Source organism: Pseudorasbora parva, chromosome 15, assembly GCF_024679245.1.
Source record: "Pseudorasbora parva isolate DD20220531a chromosome 15, ASM2467924v1, whole genome shotgun sequence".
Taxonomy (NCBI): Eukaryota; Metazoa; Chordata; class Actinopteri; order Cypriniformes; family Gobionidae; genus Pseudorasbora; species Pseudorasbora parva.
In genome coordinates, this window is record NC_090186.1 from 10,775,150 (window position 1) to 10,796,094 (window position 20,945).

Here is a 20,945-nt window from a genome sequence, read left to right on the forward strand (position 1 = left end):
GCATTTTATCAATGTGACAAGGATATTGACTTCAAAAGTGTGCCAAAACTGGATTTCTAACTGCTCTGACATACAAATAGAAGTGGGTGTGACCGGCTGCATAGCACAGGCCAGATACGTTTACCCTACACAACCCCAGACGGCGCTGCACAAAAATGCTGTTCATTTTGTTTATCTCAAAAATATCCATATGATTATATATACAGTATAATGATCACCAGCAGCTCTCATTAGTGTAACAGTACCAGTTTGGCCTCCATGTGGCTTCACGCCTGATGTATTTCTTTCATTCATAATCTCTAAAAATCTTTCACTGATGAAACTTACACCAACGCCTTGAAAAGGGCACTGTGTGTAGCATGCTGCAAGTGTGGTAAACACCCCATGAAAGAAATGTTTTGACCTTTCTAATATTACAGCTGCAGTGGGGAGACCCTGCATCAAACGCGATGACAGCAGCAGTCACTCAGACGCGCCGCTCATGAAGATACAGAACACTCATGTGCATGTGGGGAGCACATCAACAAGTGTCATGCACCCGTGTTATTTTGAATGCCACATCTGTCTGGTTTCTGACTGCTCTCTAATATTTCAAGTGGAATGACATTTCACACAAGCAAGATAGCTACTATATATGCACTGGCATTAATCACAGCCTTTCTGATATTCAGTACAGCCGGATAGAGAGTATTAAGCTTTTATACAACAGTTCAATACATATTATAATGCACTGAAATATTCAAAATGAACTGATCCAGTATATCAAGCTTCGTGCCAAAGGTCTGTGGTAGGTCAGAGATAAATGTCTTCTTGCGCCAGATATAGTTCAGGCTCTTTTGTAGGAGTGAAACAAAGCCAAAATTCTCTTCTTAAAAAAGTTTTGGCATTGAATCAAATTCTCATCACTATTATCAATCACAGCAAAGGCCTTGCTGACCTTCAATGTTTATGCACACAAATATTAATGAAGGGTTCAGAAAGAACCTAATAGGGCTTTGAAATGATTCATTCTAAACCCTGGGTTAACTGAATCCCGGAATATCTTGCTTCACGTTTCACACTGTTCAACAATTAAAGGTGCACTATGTAGTATTTTTGCAGTAAAATATCCAAAAACCACGAGGCCAGTGTTATATATTTTGTTCAGTTGAGTTCTTACAATATCCCAAATGTTTCCAACTATTTGTAAATTGTGATAAAATTGCTATTTTAACCAAGGAGCCGGGACGTCTGAGGAAGTCGCCTGTCAATCGCGTCATATCTGCGTTAAAAAATTAAATCAAAAAATTAATCAAAAAAAAAAAAAAAAAAAAAAAATATATATATATATATATATATATATATATATATATATATATTTTTTTTTTTGTGTACAATGATAAATGAATAATATAATCTATAATGACAAAATAGGGTGCAATTAACCTTTATTCCACAAGGTGGCAATGTCTGATAAGCAATGATGAAGTGATGTTTCACTTATAGTTACCTCTGACAGAAAATGAAACAATAATAATTATAATCTGCAAAACTTGAAATGGCTTAGTGATTTACTGCAGAGAGCAAGTACTAAACACTATAAAATATTAGTGTCAATTTCACTTGATGATGGATGTGGTCAAGAAGCTGTCAGTGATCAAAAAATTGTTTTTTAAGACTTTAAAAATGAGTTATGTATATTATGAGTCAGATGCTGAATGCACTGGTAAACAAACTCTGACGAGGACATATGATGATGGTATTAAACATCGGCTCAATCTGAACCCTTCCAAGCTCCAAAAGGTAACGAAATATGTTTTATTTTATTCTTACTCTGACATCAGGAGTTTTATATATCATCGCAATAGGAAGAGATCTATCCCTGTTAAATATAGATCCGGGTTGCTAACGACCTGAATATGTAAGAATGTTTGGCGAAACAGTCATGCATTTAAGGGTTAAACACACTTAAATGTATCTAATAATAAATAGAGCTGCATTACCTCAAAGTCATGACCAGAAAAGCGGAAATGGCTCCGGTGACTGTGTCCCTTCATAATAAAAGTCCCGCTGCTCGCGAGCCGTGTTTACATAACAATCGCTCCAGCAGCCTCGCTCAGCTCCCTCAACACTGCATCTGTTCACCCATGGGCATGCTGGTCTGAAAACGAGGTGTGTTCAGGTGCATTGTTGGCTCGTTGCTATTTTGAGGCAACTGAAAACGACTGCGACATTGACCAACAAAACCTGGTCTAAACAGTATTTTTTGTCTTATTTATTTGCGTTAGTAATATGCACCTATAGACGCATAACGCACATACACGCTGCTTATTACACACACAGAGACGTGCAGCATTTTAAATATTAAAAATAAAAGGAGGCGTTCAGTATTTCTGCTCGCAAATACCACCATGTAAATAGCAAATCTGCCATGGTGCTTTCAAAGGGAAAAGGAGATGAGACACTGATTGGTTTGTTGCACATTATGCCCAAAACACACCCATGACTCATTAAGAGACTAGGTACAACCCTTTCGGACCATGCGCCTGGCGTGCCGTCCATTTTTTCAATCATTAAAGGAAGTGTATGTAAGTTTGTGGCCAAAACTGGTACTGCGATCACTATCCGCTCTCCCAATCCCCCCTGACTCGAGGTTGCCAGATAGTCTGCAGGATCAGCAGGAATGTTTGTAGCTGCAGCTGTGGTAACTAGAGCAGATCTGGCAACCCGGATGCCGAAACACTGCTGACTTTGTGATTGGTAGATAGGTGGAGGGTGGAGCTTCAGGCCAAAACACAACATGACAACATCAACATCAGTTGAGGGCTGCAACAACAACTTTTAAATGACGATATCCTGGCCGGACTACTGTTGTCAGTGAGAGAAGCATTTGAAATTAACATGATTTCTTAATGTCTAGTGACATATCAGTGCCATTTTATGATTAATTGAAATACATTTCTTACATACAGTTCCTTTATTTATCCAAACATGGAGGATATTGAGTAAATCTTACCCAATGGTCCTGCCATTTTCCCATGACGACCGCAGGACCAAAAGAGCGAGCTGGATTCATACTGGCTCCAGTGAACGGGATCTGAAACAGACAAAACATTTTGCACTTGTTATGAATTTTGCAACATAGGCTCATTGTGCCAACCCTAAAAAAATACTTAAACTTCATACTCTAATTGTTATTTTAAATGCTGGGTTGTTTTAACCCATATTTGGGTCAATATAGGACAAACCCGTGTATGTAAGATTGTGGCCAAAGCTGGTACTGCAATCACTTTCAAATGACTGCAGAGTGGTGTATCCCCCTCCCCCGGATGCCGAATCACTACTGACTTTGTGATTGGTAGATAGGTGGAGGGTGGAGCTTCAGGCCAAAACATCAACATCAGTTAAGGGGTGCAACAACAACTTTTAAATGACAATATCCTACTGTTGTCAGTGAGAGAAGTATTTGAAATTAACATGATTTCTTAATGTCTAGTGACATATCAGTGCCATTTTATGATTAATTGAAATACATTTCTTACATACAGTTACTTTAAATTTTAATTGCATTTTTATTCCAACTGTCGGGTTTGTCCTTATTTGACCAAACATGGGTTTACAATTCAGCAATTTTAGGTTGATACAATTCACTGAAAATAACACTTGTTGCAGTATAACACTAACAAATTATGATTATGGGGCAGATTATCAATTAATAAAGACTTATTTTTGTGTGATTTATTTTGGCCTGGGTTGGAATTTTGAGAAGAGACTCTAAAAGGAGCAGAAGAAATACAAAGAAACAAAGTGAGAGAAGATAAAAAAAGGAAAAGATGTGAGGAATGAGTCAGATGAGTGACAGTGGTTTGGCTCTTTAAATCATAAATCTGCTCTAAAGGGTCTTAAGTAGTTTTTGTCTCAGTGCCAGGCCTAAATACATGAGGGCATGTAGAGGACATCCCACTCTCATGCCAACTTTCTTAGCAACACAAATGAGCTTTCATATAAACACCTCATCTGCAGATTCTGCTGGGATTATTGGCATGGAAATATCACTATCGCTTGGGATTGTAGCTAGGCTACGAATTCTCCAAAGGAGAACTAAGCAGATAGACCTCAAGAGACTAATCTTTATAGGATAAAGATCTTCAAGCACTGCTTAAAAATGTGCTTGGCAGTGCAGGATTGAACATTTTAGCTATAGTTGAAGTGCTTACGAGAAACATGCTTTGGAAATTGCTTGAAATGTATAGCAATGCAATTTTACACAAATAATTTAATGTTTTCTAGTGGCACAAATAAAAACAACAACAAATACTCACAGCAAACAGATGACCGATGCACACCGACAGACCAATAGCCAGCGCTGCCGAACCTTTAAGATCACTGCGCTTGGGGTCACAAGTGGCAAAGACGGTGAAGACAAGCTCAAACGTGATTATGAGCTCTATCACAATGGCATGACCCGTGGAGATTTCAGTGTTAACCTGCAGGGGGGGATAGCGAGTTATTTGTATAGAGTGAACTTTATTGACAACTTGCTTGACACCAGTGTTTTTCAATCCTTCTCCTGGAGGCCCCTAACTACATTGGCCCAGTGGTGCAGCCGTACTAAATTAAGCCACAACACAACGGAATCACGACAACACAACGGAAATGCTCCCGACCACGAGGGGGCTCTCAGAGTGCAATAAAGTTAGTTTTCCTTGCCATTGCTCTATAGATTCGCCAGTCTTACAAAGATATAAACACTAACAAACTAACGATCAGTTTTAAGTGTGTAACCATTGTATATCAACATGAAATATCAATTAAAAATCACCTACATGTATTATAGCTGCATATTTATACTCGTGAACGTTTTTACTCGCGATTATGGTACTTCGGCAAGTATTTATGCAGCTATAATGCATGTAAGTGAGTTTGAATTGATATTTCATGTTGATATACAATGGTTACACACTTAAAACTAATCGTAGTGTTTATATCTTTGTATGACTGGCCAATCTATAGAGCAATGGCGAGGTAAACTAACTTTATTGCACTCTGAGAGCCCCCTCGTGGTCGGGAGCATTCTGAGCATTCCGTTGTGTGTCCGTGGTTTAATTCCATTCTGTTGTGGCGATTTCTGTTGTGGTTTGTTTTGTGGTGATTTTGTTGTGTTGTGGTTTAATTTAATGTGGTTGCATTACTGGTTCACCGTACCTAACACTTACAAATTGTAGGGCTCACACTAATGAGACACGCCTAATTCATGTTGAGTACTGATGAATTTAATCGAACGTCTAAACAGATGTTTTAAAAGTGATCACCTAATACCAAAAATCATTTACTCAACCCTTATCTGTATGACTTTTTCTTCTGTGGAACACATTTTTGGAAGATATTTTGAAGAACAGGATGGATGGACGAAAAAAGAAACTATCCTAGGGTGACCATATTTTGATTAGCGAAAACAAGGACACTCGCACCCAGCAATGAGATACTCAAAGTTTACACAAAGATGCCTTATTAATTTCAATACATTTATGCCCCCTGAATAAAAAATTGTTATATTGCAAAATACTATCTATCACCAAAATGTCCATTTTTTTTGACGTTTGGTCACCCTAAACTATCCCTCTAATTAAAAACACTCACAGAAGTCACTCCCAATCCTCCTCTTACTGATGTTGGTGTCACTCCGTACAAGATGGCTGCCCCCACCATCGCCCCCAGGCATTGTGCCAACAAATAAAAAACACCCTTTGCCAGGCTCAGCTTCCGTGTGGCAACCATCGCCGCTGTAACGGCCGGGTTGATGTGGGCACCGCTGATGTGCCCGAAACACTGGACGAGGGTTGCGATGGATAAACCGAAGCAGAGAGAGATGAGGACGAGGTTAGCAGGTGGAGGGTTCTCCTGTTTTATTGCCCAGTTGATGGTGGATCCAAGGCTAAGCAGCACGAATATTATCATGGCTAAGAACTCCCCCGAAACCGCTCGCCAGAATTCCTGAGTCCACACACCCTTGAACGCTGCCATGACACTGTTATTGCATGAGCAAGACGACACGCACCTCCTAAAGAAAAAAAATAAGATAATTATTTTTGTTGATCTGTATTTCCCCATACAGTGATTTATACCTTAAGACCTTAAGTGAAAATGCTTCTATATATATATATATATATATATATATATATATATATATATATATATATATATATATATATATATATATGTATATATATATATATATAAAATAAATAATATATATAAAATAAAAAATAAAATCAAAATTAGTTTATATATGTATGTTTAAGAAAAATTTGCATGTATATACTGTATATATATTTAAATAATTTATATTATATATTTTTTGAATGTTTAAATATACATGCATGTGTGTATATATACATACTAATTATACAAAGTACACACACATATATTATGTAAACACAAACTTTTATTTTGGATGCGATTAATCACGATTAATTGATTTGACAGCACTTTACTGACAAAGCATCATGAAATGATTTACTCATGGCTTGTGATGCAGCTGCTGTCAGAGCCGAAACAGTTTGCTGCTTCATCTTTCAATAAAAGTTTTTTTTTGCAAATCCTTCATTACACTGTGCCTCACTGACAAAACAATGTGCTCTGAACAAACATATAATCCTCTGATGGGATCCAGGACGGCATTAAAATAAACCATCCACTTGTTTCCGACGCTGGGATCCTTCTGAAAGTTTGTACAAAGACGCAAACGAGTGATTTTAAAGCAAAAAAAAAGTGCATCCATCTACCATAAAATAAATCCATATGACACCAGGAGGTTAATAAAAAGGCCTTCTGAGGCCTGTTGCATGAAGCTAGCTGAACAAAGTTTCAGAGTAGGTTTAGAGTTGACAAATCCAGATAAATCCAACCTGGTTTAGATCAAGTTCTACTGTTTCTCAAAGCTTGGTATAAACTTTCTCTGTCAACTCAGGTTTAATCCAGAGTTAGCGATTAACCCTGAAGTGCGTGCACCTGGAAGTGTGACACGTGCGGCAAACAGCCAATCACAGTGTCCGTTTAATTTACTTCTCTTCTGAAGATTGAGAGATTGTTTTGAAAATTATTATGAAATTAAATGTGTTTACAAGGCAGTAATGAACTCTGATGTTGCGGCGACAGTTTGAGAAGGCAGCTTAAAGTTCTGACTATATCAATGCATGATGTGAATCAAAGAAATATGCCTAATAATTATCACAAAGAGCTCAAATGATTACAAGTTGCTTAAAATAATTATGAATGCATGTATTATATTTGTATTATATTACTATTTGGCTACTTGTCAATTAAAATAATATTTATATGAACATATATGAATTCAAAGTGATTGTAATTCATATAATATAAATATAATAAATAATTAGCACCAAAAGATGCACAATTTTATTTCAAAGGTTTTCTCATGATAAACTTATTTAATTTGGAACAGGGGGTGTGGCTTTATTGCATCTTTACTTGCAGCTGATTGGTCCAGTTTGGGTTTGCGATCGCAAACCCAGAATTAAACCTGCTCCAGAGCAGGTTAGCCGTGTAGTGTACATCACCATGGTGATAAACACTAATAAAAACCAAACCACCTTCTTGAGCCCGAAAAAGCAAAGTTTTCTCAAACTAATCTCGAACTTAACTGGGTAACAACTGAAACCAGCTTTGTGCAACAGGCCACTGAAGCTAAGCAATGTGTTTGTGTAAGAAAATTATCCATATTTGAAACTTTATAAACTAAAATAAGCTTTCAACAGACAGCTGTATGCATTGATTTACGGTGAAAGAGTAACCCCTGACCTGATGCATGGGGTATTAATGAATGCGGAAAGTGCATTTCAATATAAAGAAGAGGAGCTACAATTGGCTGCCAGATCATGGCAAATTTGATTTCACATGTCATGACCGCTTTAATGAAAGTCTTTGAGCCACATAAACTCCACAAGTTTACAAACCTGATCATGTGATCAAGCATGATTAGAGATGATCTTTTGAACAAATTTGTCCTAAGAACCATTTTCAACCATCCTATAGTATAAAAGACTGTTATAGTGTTTTCATTTATGCATGGTTTTAAAGTGTCTCTTCATGCAGTTAATCTGCTTGCTCCTTCCAAGTGGAAATTCATCCAATTAGAGTAGCCTCAGTCTCCTTTCAAAGATTCCACAGAGCACAGGCTCGGAAAAATTCCAACAACAAACTGGATCTATTATTAACCAAACAGAAACTGTATACATCAGCAAAACACATAAAGAATGTACACCTTTAGCAACACTAATTACAAGGACAAAAACTAAACCTTAATAAATTGTGGTGAAATATACAAAATACACACCAAAACATTACCATGGTAACCATAGTTTCTAACAAGATATAAATATCACTGTAAACGTTGATAACTTTGTATTATGTTTCCAGTCATCAACATCAATGTAACCGGGCCTACTGCAGAGGTTCTTACTTTTTTGAAGAATATCCCATAGGCTACTGATTAGTGATGCTTTTATATCCCTGCTGGAAAATCCTGCATAAACTAGCCCAACCAACTAAAAAGCACCCAAACCCTCTTAAAAATTGGCTAATATGACATTTTGGCGGAAACTATGGCAATATAAATATTCCATGGTTGAGTTTACATTAAACGGCTCTCTATAAAATAAAATGACGATTGGATGATTTTAAACGATCATTTCTGGGATCAGGGATGTTGCCTTGCCTGACAGGTGAACCCAACTGAATGTCATATGAACATTTAACCCCGTATTCTCAAAGAAACCACGTTACAAACCACAGCTTACTATTGAGTCAAAATCGACAAACTTACCGAAGAAAGCCACAACTTCTGTTTGGAACAGAGACCCGCGAAAACGCCTTTCTCATCCCTTAACAAGCATCCTCTCAGTGGAGAAGTAGCCTACCTCAAACAAGACATCTGAACCACTGGATCGCGCCGTAGGCGTTATGATCTGTAACAGCGCACTCTCTTTTAATGATCAATATGTGTGTGACTCTGAGTGTTCAGCATCTCCTCCCTCTGATACACACACACACACACGCACGCACGGCACGCGCTATTCCCCGGTGCACCGATCAAAACTATTAGCCTAAGTTCAATCAGGGTGCGAATTAGCCTACACTGTCAGAAAAAAAGGTACATTTCTATCACTGGGGCGGTACCCTAAGGTACAAACCCGAAAAGGTACTAATATGTACTTTTAAGGTACGACTATGTACCTTTAAGGTACTAATACGCACTCCTAAAGTACTGGTATGTACCTTTTAAGGTACTAATATGTACCATTTAGGGGTGAGAAAGGTACAAAGATGTACCTTTTCACTTTTGTACCTTGGTGACAGCACTGTACCTTTTTTTCTGAGAGTGTACTGTCATCATTGTCCGACAGAAAAATAGAATACATAAAAGCGTTTTCCATATGTGATGTGAGGTATGTTAAAACATGTTACAATTATAAATATATTATGAATAATGCAATGACATTTTAACCAGAGGAAGAGAATAAACGGGGCAAAATGGGGCTCTTTATAATATTTCCCCACCAACGCAATATTATTTTAAATGAAGAGATCAGACCAAGTACAGTCTATTCTGACAATTTTAATTTACTGTAGGACTACATTTGATTAAAAAACAAAAAACAAACAAACAAAAAAAAACTAGCCTTAGGCAATTAAAGGGTTTGTTCAACCACAAATGAAAATTCTGCCATAACCTTACCCTCATGCTCTTCCACACCCGTAAGACCTTTGTTCATCTTCAGAACATGAATGAAGATATTTTTGATGAAATCCAAGAGGTTTCTGACCCCTCCATAGACAGCAATTCAATTACCACTTCAAGGCCCAGAAAGGTAGTAAAGACATTGTTAAAATAGTCCATGTGTCTCCAGTGGTTAAAACGAAATGTGTAAAGCGATGAGAATACTTTTTTTGTGGGCAAAATAAATAAATAAATAACGGCTTAATAAAAATAAAATAAATAAATAATTACATCTGCGTCCGTCTCCTACGCTGTTGATGTAGTAAATAGTGCATCGCCTCCGGGTTAAGTCAGCGCTATGGCAGAACTTTGGCTTACCATTGGCCGATGCTGTTCACGTGAGCGCCACAACACATGCGTGCGATGCTGATGCAGGAGCTGGCCAACGTAAACGGCGTAGGAGACTGACACAGGCGAGAAGAAATTGTTGAATAATGTCCTTATGAATAATTGAATAATGCACACAAAAACAATTTTCGTCTTTTAATAACATTAAGGTTGAACCACTCTAGTCACATGGACAATTTTAATAATGTCTTTCTAGGCCTTGAAAGTTGTAATTAAATTGCTGTCTATGGAGGGATCATAAAGCTCTCCTTTCATCAAAAATATCTTCATCTGTGTTCTGAAGATGAACGAAGGTCTTACAGGTTTGGAACGACATGAGGGTGAGTAATTAATGACAGATTTTTTAGTTTGGGGCAAACTAAACCTTTACATATTTAGGTGTTCATAATACAATGCATTTGTAATAATTTATAAATAAAACTAGTACAACAGCAATAGCAATATAAGTAGCTAAGTAAATAACAAAGAAGCACCAGGACTTTAAAACAGTGTTTGAAAATGAATAGATGGGCCTCAAGAATGCCAGAATATAAGTAGAGTGCACATGTCTGCCCAAATCATATATGACATTTAGTACTACGACACTTCACACTCCCTGGGTATATTTATATCTAATATATCCTTTTTTATCTTTGATTTATGACCTGTGTTTAAACCTCATACATCAGTGAGCTCATAATAAAAAAAAAATTACATTATGAATAACCAGGACAAAAAAAAAAAAAAAGAAGAAGAAGAAAGTTTTTAATACTTCTCCATTAATGCAATATTATTTTAAATTAAGAGATCGGACCAAATATAGTCTAATCTGCATTTTTTTCCCTTCCATTTACGGCTAAATTTGAACATTTATTTTTTTCAAGCATTAAGGCACTTAATGATTTAGGGCATTTACGTGTTCATAATGCAGAATACAAAATTAAGACAAGACAAATGAAAATATGTACAATTGTAGTGATCATGGGAGTATCTAGCATTATTGCTCTTGATTCTTAAACTCACCTGCATCCGTCAAGGGCTCCACAGCTTGTCATGCCTTCCTCAGACTGACTGTCAGCTCAGTATGCTCCTCTCTCAGTGTCGTGTTACCAGCGCGTAATGGTCAAATCAGAGCGGAGAGACCAAAGCACAGAGATATGAAGCTGTCGGGACATCTGATCTGATAGCATTGACTAGACCAGTGACATAACTCACATTCCTGAATCACATTCCTCATTGTATCACACACTGCAAAGTTATCTATCTATCTATCTATCTATTTATCTATCTATCTATCTATCTATCTATCTATCTATCTATCTATCTATCTATCTATCTATCTATCTATCTATCTATCTATCTATCTATCTATCTATCTATCTATCTATCTATCTATCTATCTATCTATCTATCTATCTATCTATCTATCTATCTATCTATCTATCTATCTATCTATCTATAGTATCATCATAATGAAGTGTTAGCTAGAGCTGACATTTAGAATTAAAAATGCTTTTAAAAGAAGTCTTATGCTCAGCATGTGTTGATAAAAATACCATATTGGGAACTACTGGAAATACAGTAAAAACAATTATTATTAAAGGGTTAGTTCACCCAAAAAATGTAAACTGTCATTAATGACTCCCTATAATGTCGTTCCACACCCGTAAGACCATTCATCTTCGGAACACAGTTTAAGATATTTTATATTTAGTCTGAGAGCTTTTCTGTTCCTCCAATGAAAGTGTATACACACTATACTGTCCATGTCCAGAAAAGGAATAAAAACATCATCAAATTAGTCCATATGTGACATCAGTTAATTAATGTGAATCTCTTGAAGCATCGAAAATACATTTTGGTCCAAAAATAACAAAAACTACGACTTTATTCAGCATTGTCTTCTCTTCCGTGTTTGTAAAACAAATAAAGATTCAAACGGTTATGAATCAGCTTATTGATTCATGATCCGGATCGCCAATATCAAGTGATTTCAGCAGTGTGGCAGTTTGACACGCGATCCGAATCATGAATCAATACGATGATTCATAACATTTGATTCTTTATTTGAGGATTGAAAACAAACACGGAAAAATGTGAAAAAATGCGTTTTCAAATGAAAATGGTATAGTGGTGCGATGCAAAATTAAATGAGAACCAATCTACCTGTGCACATCAAAAACAGGCAAAGCAACAAATTCATATTGTTTAACATATCCTAGATTTTTACAGAAAATATTCAGATGTAACCCTCTTTGCAATCGTTAACATTTTCAGAAGTAACTGAATTACACACTGATTTCAGAAGTAATTGAATTACACACTGATTACAGTTACATATATTTTGTAATTAAATTACACAACTGCATTAGTTACTCCCCCACACTCTGTGATTTTACATGGCCTCCCACTTCATGGCCAAGTTGCTGTCGTTCCCAATTGCTTCCACTTTGTTATAATACCACTAACAGTTGAACGTGGAATATTCAGTACTGAGGAAATTTCACAAATGTTCTAATTGCACAGATGTCACCCTATCACAGTACCACGCTTCAATTCACTGAACTCCTGAGAGTGACCCATTCTTTCACAAATGTTTGAAGAAACAGTCTGCATGGTGCTTGATTTTACACACCTGTTGCCATGGAAGTCACTTGAACACCTGAATTTAATGATTATAAAATGATTATGAATTATATATATATATATATATATATATATATATATATATATATATATATATATATATATATATATATATATATATATATATGTAATTCATCCAAACACCTGATTCATCCAAACACCCAGTCTCATTGCTGATGCAAGGATTTCCTTTAATGCGTTGTGCGGTACACAGACTATATATTAGATGTGTGTCCCTTGAGAATGAAAAAAGCTTGTTTCTTGAGTCAGGTGTAGTCACTCCAGGCAAAAAGCAACCGATCATTTCCAACCACAGCACCTCAGAGTGCTGCTGTAAGGTCTCAGAGCCACAGTCTGGACCGGGCGTAAAGTGAAGAATACCTCCCACCTGAGTGTTTCCGCTAAGAACTTATCAAATGAACGTTAGTTTCATCACATACTGACCAGGGTTTGAACTTACTGAACGTGTAACTCTAAAGGAGTGCTGTTTGTGTGAATAATTTATTCTCAGAAAAATGTGATGTCTGCCTGTCTGTCAGGATCCAACAGATTTCCTGGTTGAGGTCGAATGCATTTGCTCAAATAGTTTGTGAAAAGCCTTTGAAGAGAATCATAGCCGATGGAGAAAACGCTGCAGGATTCAGGGTGTTGGAGTGCCGCCAGAAGTATTGTCATTGTAGTGTGGAAAGCAGCTGTTTAATTCTGTCTATTTGGGATTGGCAAAATTACACGAACATGCGTGAACGTTCACTGGGATGTCTGTTAAATAAATAATGGAATATCATTGCTGTATATTACGGGCAGTGTGTGAATCTGTTATATAATCTCTGAACTCGATGTGCTCATTAGCAGGAGACTCGGAAACAATTCCTCATTGTGTATTTGTGTGTCACACACAAGTGTAAACAACATTTCCATACAGGTTCTGCCAGGATCCATGTTCGTCCTGCAGTAACCGCAGTAATGATGAACAATTAACTAACTGTGCTGTCAGTGTTCCACATTCCTTTCCCGCATTCCCTCTCTGAACTCTTCAAGCATATGTTCTCTTACATTATGGCAGATGGATTATAACATCATTAAAAGTCATCCCTGATAATATTCAGACTCAATCCAAGTCACGGGAATACAAATGCACACAAATACACAAAAACGCAAGCCAGATTAAGCACTGTTCAAAGTTTAGAATAAAGATTTCTCTCTTTATGTTGGAATTTGGAATGACTTTGAAGGGGAGGCTGGAGATGTTTGATTTCTCTATGTATTTGAAAATCCGCCTTATTATACACACGAATGAACGGCTTTCCATTCTTTAATAATGATGTAATTCAGAGCTCTGGAAAGTGCATGGAGGAAAAAACAACAGAGCCTGGCTGTGGGATTATTTATTTTCTGATGGTCAGATTTGCCTTCATCTTCCACTGTTGATTCTGGGATTTATGTTAAATAGATCAGAAATGAATAATTTATCAGGATTTAAAGGGATAGTTCATCCAAAAATGAAAATTGCCTCATGATTTACTCACCCTCAAGCCATCCTAAGTGTATATGACATTCTTCTTTCAGACACATTTTTATTTAAAGTTACATTAAAGTTAAAGTTTAAAGTTAAAGTTTATTTAAAAAACGCATCGTGTTGCTTCAGAAGGCATTTATTAACCCCGTGGAGCCGTGTGGAATACTTTTATAATGGATGGATGCACTTTTTTAGGCTTCAAATTGTAGGCTGCCATGCCATTATAATGCTTGGATTAGCCAGGATAACTATCTCTGACTGTATTTGTCTGAAAGAAGAAAGTCATATACACCTATAGGGTGCCTTGAGGGTGAGCAAATCATGGGGTAATTTTCTTTTTTTTTTTTGGTGAACTATCCCTTTAATGCAATAGTGTAAACATTGTTTACATGTCGGGGAAAAAATCCTTTATAAATATTGAATATTGTATATTATAATATAGAAATATTCTTTAAAACTTTTATAACATGTTGGTTCTACATATTTAGTTTATTTTCCTAAAAGAGGAACTGTCTGCATTAAAAATAAAAACATTAAGGTAAAAACTGGTATTCAATACATAAAGATGTACATTAATACCATTAACTTAACAAAACATTATATTATTTAGTTTAACCAGTATATATAGGACATCATTGGCTTGATAAAGGAAATTGTGGTCTGCTCATATCATCTTTAAAAAAATATTCAGCTATGTAATCAAATGTTTGGGGGTAGTCCACCGTTTGCTGAACATCTACAGATTAACAGGGTTTTGAATTTAATAGAATTGCACATTCAATACATGTGGCAGTATTTTGCTACATCCTGCATATTTTCTTACATTTCCACTCTGTGGTTGCCATTAGTTTCACTTCATAGTGGATCATAGTGTGTTTGTGGAGCATCACGCTCTATTCACAGACTTGTAGCATTGTGAGAACAGCATGTATGTTTACTCACTCACTCCCAGTGTCCCAGAGCAGAGACAGCACAATCAGCCGCACGGGGGACGCGAGCGCTGCGATCACACCTGAAACATCAGACACCCGATCTGCCATAACTTATCCACATAGTAAGTGCCACATGGTTGGAGAATTACGGTGCAATGCATTATGATTTTTTGAGATATTAGACTTGAATCCTAGAGATACACTAGCTCTGGCTGGCAGGAAATTTTGATACACTAGCTCTTGTCTTAAGGGAAATGGAAGAAACTGCCTTTGATCCCATGGCAGTGGGTCGATGATGAATTGCAAACTAATTAGAAGGAAATAACATGGGCCTACAAAACATTAAAATGTACTGTTTGAGAGAATGAAATACCTGCTTAGGTATTTAAATGGCTGAGGTGGTATATTTTGTTATATTATCATATTGCATTCTCCCACACTACAGAATGACCCCCCATTCTATAAAGACACAACAGCATGGCAAGAAGATACCATTCTCTTAAAGGAGAGGAAATAAGTCATTAGTTATACAATTTAATTTACAAAGTAATGCATTACAATATTATGTCACTTCAAGTGCATCATGCATTGTTTTTATGAAAAAGAATTTACTATACATTTGCAGTACTTTTTCTCACAAGGGCTGGGGTTGCTTGTTATTTAAAAAGTTATATTTCTGGCAAACGTGAAGGCCCTTTCACACCAAAAGTGTAATGAATGAGCCTCAGGCTGGGGGAAATGCATATTCAAGTCTGTACAGTAGAAGATGCAGCTCAAACAAACCTTTCAGCTGTGCTACCATTCTGGAAGAATAATTCAACACTTCTGTAATAAAGTTTGTGGATGGAAGGAAGGAGGCGGGAACCGGCGAACATTTAACAACTTTTATTAAACAAACAAAACGAAAGTAAACCGCGGGCAGTCCCTCACGGATGACTCCATGCAAATAAACGTAAACAAAACATACCGTAAAGTTCAGGCCTGGTCCTCTCTCGTCTTCCGCAGCCCTTGCACCTCCTTTTATGCTCCCGTCACATGGCCACGAGACGAGACCGGTGTGCCATGCAGCTGGCACTCATCAACACTCATCACTGGCCCGCTCTCTCGGTCCCTCGCCCCGCTGCTTGTCACACCACAACTTCTACTTCAGAAAAAGTAGTGAAACAAATGGGATGTTTATCTAAAGTCATTTTTGCCTGTTGGTATGGTTGAATTGGATTGTTGAAGGTCAGCAGCAAAGACATTGGTTAGTAAAGTGAGATTAAATGCATAAAGTACACGAATAAGTTACTTGTAAGTTAACTTGAAATAATTAAGTTAGAAGAACTTTTTCTAAAACTTTGTGTAAACACTACTTAATCTATTTAATTAATTTGAATGTGTGGGTTAAAAGTGTATGTGTCATTTAACATTTAATTAATGAGTAAAAAATTGGTTAAGAATACTTGTTAAGTATTACTATTATGCTATTTTAAAGGCTTCTAATTTAATTTTGGAGGTCTCCTACAACTGATTTACATGTGTTTAATTTTCTCTTTATGCATTTTAAATGAATATCAAAGACTTAACAGATGAATTAGTCTCTAAATCCCTCCTATTCTGCTCTGATAGGCCAGATGGCCCAATCTGTTGCAATTGGTCACTCACTTACTGTGCACATACGGCCATTACCATAACTGAACTTCAGCTCCAGAGGCTTCCTAAAGCTCAGCGATTGTACTCTATGAAGACAGATGGTGTCGATTTTATCATATCAATCAGAACATGAGTCCAATGATGAAACATTGGAAGAACTAGTTATTCAACCCAAACCTCCATCACAGGGATGACTTGAGCAGGACGTTTCTCAGTGATACACTACTCGTTTTGAGGAACATTATGAGATGTTGCAACTGTAAGTACTCGGTTTTCCTCACTAATGTATTTATTTATTGCGGTTCACTTGCTGGAACTGCATCAATAACAGCGCATACGTTAACCGAGCACTAACTTAAATGACTGATGTAACAAACATTTGTAAAACAAATCCTTTTTCTTTACTCAAAGTAGTAAAAATGACAGACAATAAGACAGTTGGTAGTGGCCCACAACTGATTAGCAGAAGTATTTCAACATGAGTTAGCCTGTTAGCTGGAAACTACTATGTATTTTTGACACCTGGTAGAAAACACATGAATAATTATACATATAGGTCGCGACTCTGAGGAGCAAGCTGGTCCAAATAAACTAAGTACTGACCCATCTTTCAAGAACAAGCGTTTTACGAGTCTCACATTGGACTCCCTTGGTCCAATGGACTTGGACTTATATAGTGATGGGCCAAATTCAAAACAAAGTGTCGAACTGTTATTAATCAGCGTATCGATTCATGATTCGGATTGCGTGTCAAACTGCCAAACTGCTGAAATCACGTGACTTTGGTGATCCGAATCATGAATCGATACACTGACACATAACCGTTCAAATCTTTGTTTTAAAATCGGCCCATCACTATACAAGTCCTTATTTCATTTTTTTGCGCACAAAAACAATTCTCGTCACTTCATAAAATTATTGTAGAGCCACTGTAGTGAGATAGGCTTTGTAATGACGTCTTTAGGGGCTTTTATGAGTCTTGAGAGAGGAAATGACATTGGTGTCAATAAAGGCCTTTCTGAGCCAAAAATATCTCCATTTGTGTTACGAAGATGAACGGAGGCCTTACGGGCGTCGAACGACATTAGAGTAAGTTGTTATTGACAGAATTTTCATTTTTGGGGGAACTAACCCTTTAATGCATCCTCTGCTAATAACCGAAGATATTTGAAAGAGCCAAGCCTTTAAAGGGGCCGAAGAGCACTCTGAACTTTTCACCTTTGCCATGGATTATTTTTAACGTGATGTCCAGGTCTGATTTTCATCTAGAGCAACATTATTTTTAGACACAGAGGTAGGCTGGCACTCTGTAGGGGGTGTCATATCCACCAGAAGACCACCTAGCTGGAAGTAGCCAGCTATAACTGCCACAACACATCTGATCCACTCAATCAACGTCTCACTTTCTTTGTGTTCATCTCACAGATTTCAAAACAAGGTGTCTGAACAGATTGCAGAGTTCGGATGCATTCCATATCAATTCAGTTGAAGCTGAAACCAAATCCACCAATTAAATCAGTTTTATATTTGAGCACCAGTGTGTTACGGATATAACAGAAGATCCCAAGTGTTCAAACAAAGAGATGAAACACAAATACACAGTGAACACATTCTCAGGAACTGCCTCTTGTGACAAAGAAGTACACTTCAGCAACGTGTCATGTATTTAAATATATTGGTATGACACATTTGTAATGATGAAGTTGCAATGTAGTTAATTTTTAAATTAACTCCTTAACTGCCCCCCCTTAACATACACTCTAAAAAATGCTGGGTTAAAAACAACCCAAGTTGGGTTGAAACTGCACCGACCCAACAATTGGGTTGTTTTAACCCAATGGTTGAGTTGTTTTACCCAGCAATTGGGTTGTCTTAAGCAACATTTAACCCAACCACTGGGTTAAAACAACTCAACCATTGGGTTAAAACAACCCAATTGTTGGGTCGGTGCAGTTTCAACCCAACTTGGGTTGTTTTTAACCCAGCATTTTTTAGAGCGTAGGAGTTAAAATGCTCTATCCGAACTTAAAGCTGCTGACCGTAACTTTTGTTTTCAAGATTTACAAAAATGATATAATAATGAGAATGTACAACATGAATCCATTTTCCAAATGGTGTTTTTGTCTTACCCTGAATCATTATTGTACACTTATAATAAGTGTTTATACTGAGACTATTTCAGACCGGACCGGTTGGAACCGCTGCGGAGGAGCACAGTCCCTGCGTGATTCGCCCATAGACATAGATAGAGAGAAGTAGCTCCGGCTACAATGTTCTTCCGCAAGACGCATGCAGTTCTATATAACCGCTAAAGCTCAAAAAGTTTCGGACCTCTTTTTAAAGAAGACAATCTGCAGATTATTGTTGAAATCATAAAAAAAAGTATGAAAAAGTTACACTCTAAAAAATGCTGGGTTAAAAACAACCCAAGCTGTGTTGAAAATGGACAAACCCAGGAATTGGGTTGTTTGAACCCAGTGAATGGACCCATTCAAACAACCCAATTTCTGGGTTTGCCCATTTTCAACCCAGCTTGGGTTGTTTTTAACCCAGCAGTTTTTAGAGTGTATATAAGTTTATATTTTATATAAAATAAACATTTGACATATTTTTTTTTTAACTCTGGAAATACTAAAAAATTAAAGCCATACGTATAATAAGTTGTGTTCTAAAATTGAATTTGATATACAAAAAAAAATCAAGAGAATTTGTTCCTGTGAGAATTTGTATGTTATACTATAAAACAGCCATTGGGTGAGACTCAAACTCCTTTGATTTTTTTTAATGCTTTTTCCTGTCACAGATATATAAAGTTCTTTTGCAATAACCAGACCATTCAGGCGATATGTATTTTTTTAAGATTATAAAATACCATTGTACATTTTGTAATATGACACTTGACACTAGGGGGATACATTTTAAAGAACCATTTCCATGGTAACGTAATTTCCTATTTCACTGAGTTATTAAGCTTTCAAATGATATCTAATTTATGACATCTACTATTATGTGATGGGGAAAAGACAATGAAAAAAGTGGGCTAATTTGTATTTTTGGGTGAACTAACCCTTTATGTGGCTTTTTATTTCATTAATATTATCTGCAAGTACAGTTTTTTTTTATTAATATAGTTTAAAGATTTGAAGTACACTACAATTGCACATTAAATATGCTCCTTAAGCCAGTAAACAGACCAGCAAACCAGTTTTGGCTAGTTTAAGATGCATGCCTGTTTTTCAGCAGGGTTCCTGACATAAAATGTGTTTGCCGTGCATTTGTGCATTCACGCATGTACAGGAAGTGAAGGATGACAACGCTCTGATTTGTTGAGAATGCCACACAATGAGCCACAGCAGGGGACGCAGAGACAATAAGCAGTGAGGTCTCTATTGGGACAATAAGCTGTAGCGTCTCTCCTCAGGGTTTAAATGTGAAATACAAAAGACTAAAAGAGTCTATTTCAAAGGAAGAGAAAAACACTAATATGTGAGATAAAATTCTTTCTTTCTGTGCTTCGAAAAGGCTGCACTAATGATTTGTCACACTGACATAAAGTGACACACTTTCTTTCCTGCAAAAACCCCACAGACAAAGCAAGAAGTGACGCCGTAATGATGCTCTACAGCGGCCCCTAGTGACAACAGAGTGTAAAGCACTCTTCATATAAAGACTTCAGTCAGAACTGCTCACAGCAACCTCCAGAGAGCAGCAGCACTCTTCAACACTGACACAAAAAGCTGCAGACGAACACACACAACCTCGTGCACAGGCGCGCAATCCTACACAAACACACTGACAGGCACAGATACACATGGAGCTCACAGTGTACATATTTCTCAAACGATCCAGGGACCTTTCGAGATAAGGGCTTAAACATTTCGGAGTCGAGACCAAACTCTGAATAATAAACAAATGGCACAATACATTATAGAAGAGGCCCTGTGTGCCTGTGGGCTTGCATCTCTACAGAGTTAGTGGGTGAAAAAGCTACATAAATAAGATCTACGTCCTCTGGGTTTGCATAGAAATGTTTTTGAGTGTGTTGAATGTAGACATAAAGCATCTTCACTGTGAGGCATGCACTTTTAATAACCTTAATGAAAAAAAAAAT

The 20,945-nt window shown here is 37.0% G+C and overlaps 1 protein-coding gene across 2 annotated transcripts in view; it reads right to left on the minus strand.

Moving 5' to 3' along the window:
• Window positions 1–11,160, minus strand: part of aqp4 (aquaporin 4) — a 15,169-nt gene extending 4,009 nt beyond the window's left edge. Inside the window, exons 1-4 of one of the 2 annotated variants that reach the window (XM_067417110.1) lie at window positions 11,129–11,160; window positions 5,620–6,040; window positions 4,302–4,466; window positions 2,996–3,076 (exon numbers count right to left, since the gene is read on the minus strand). In XM_067417110.1, coding sequence (XP_067273211.1) covers window positions 2,996–3,076; window positions 4,302–4,466; window positions 5,620–6,040; window positions 11,129–11,160 — 699 coding nt within the window. Of the gene's footprint in view, window positions 1–2,995; window positions 3,077–4,301; window positions 4,467–5,619; window positions 6,041–8,824; window positions 9,016–11,128 lie in introns of those variants that run through there. The other variant, XM_067417109.1, reaches the window with a different exon arrangement.
• Between the last annotated feature and the right edge of the window lie 9,785 nt (window positions 11,161–20,945).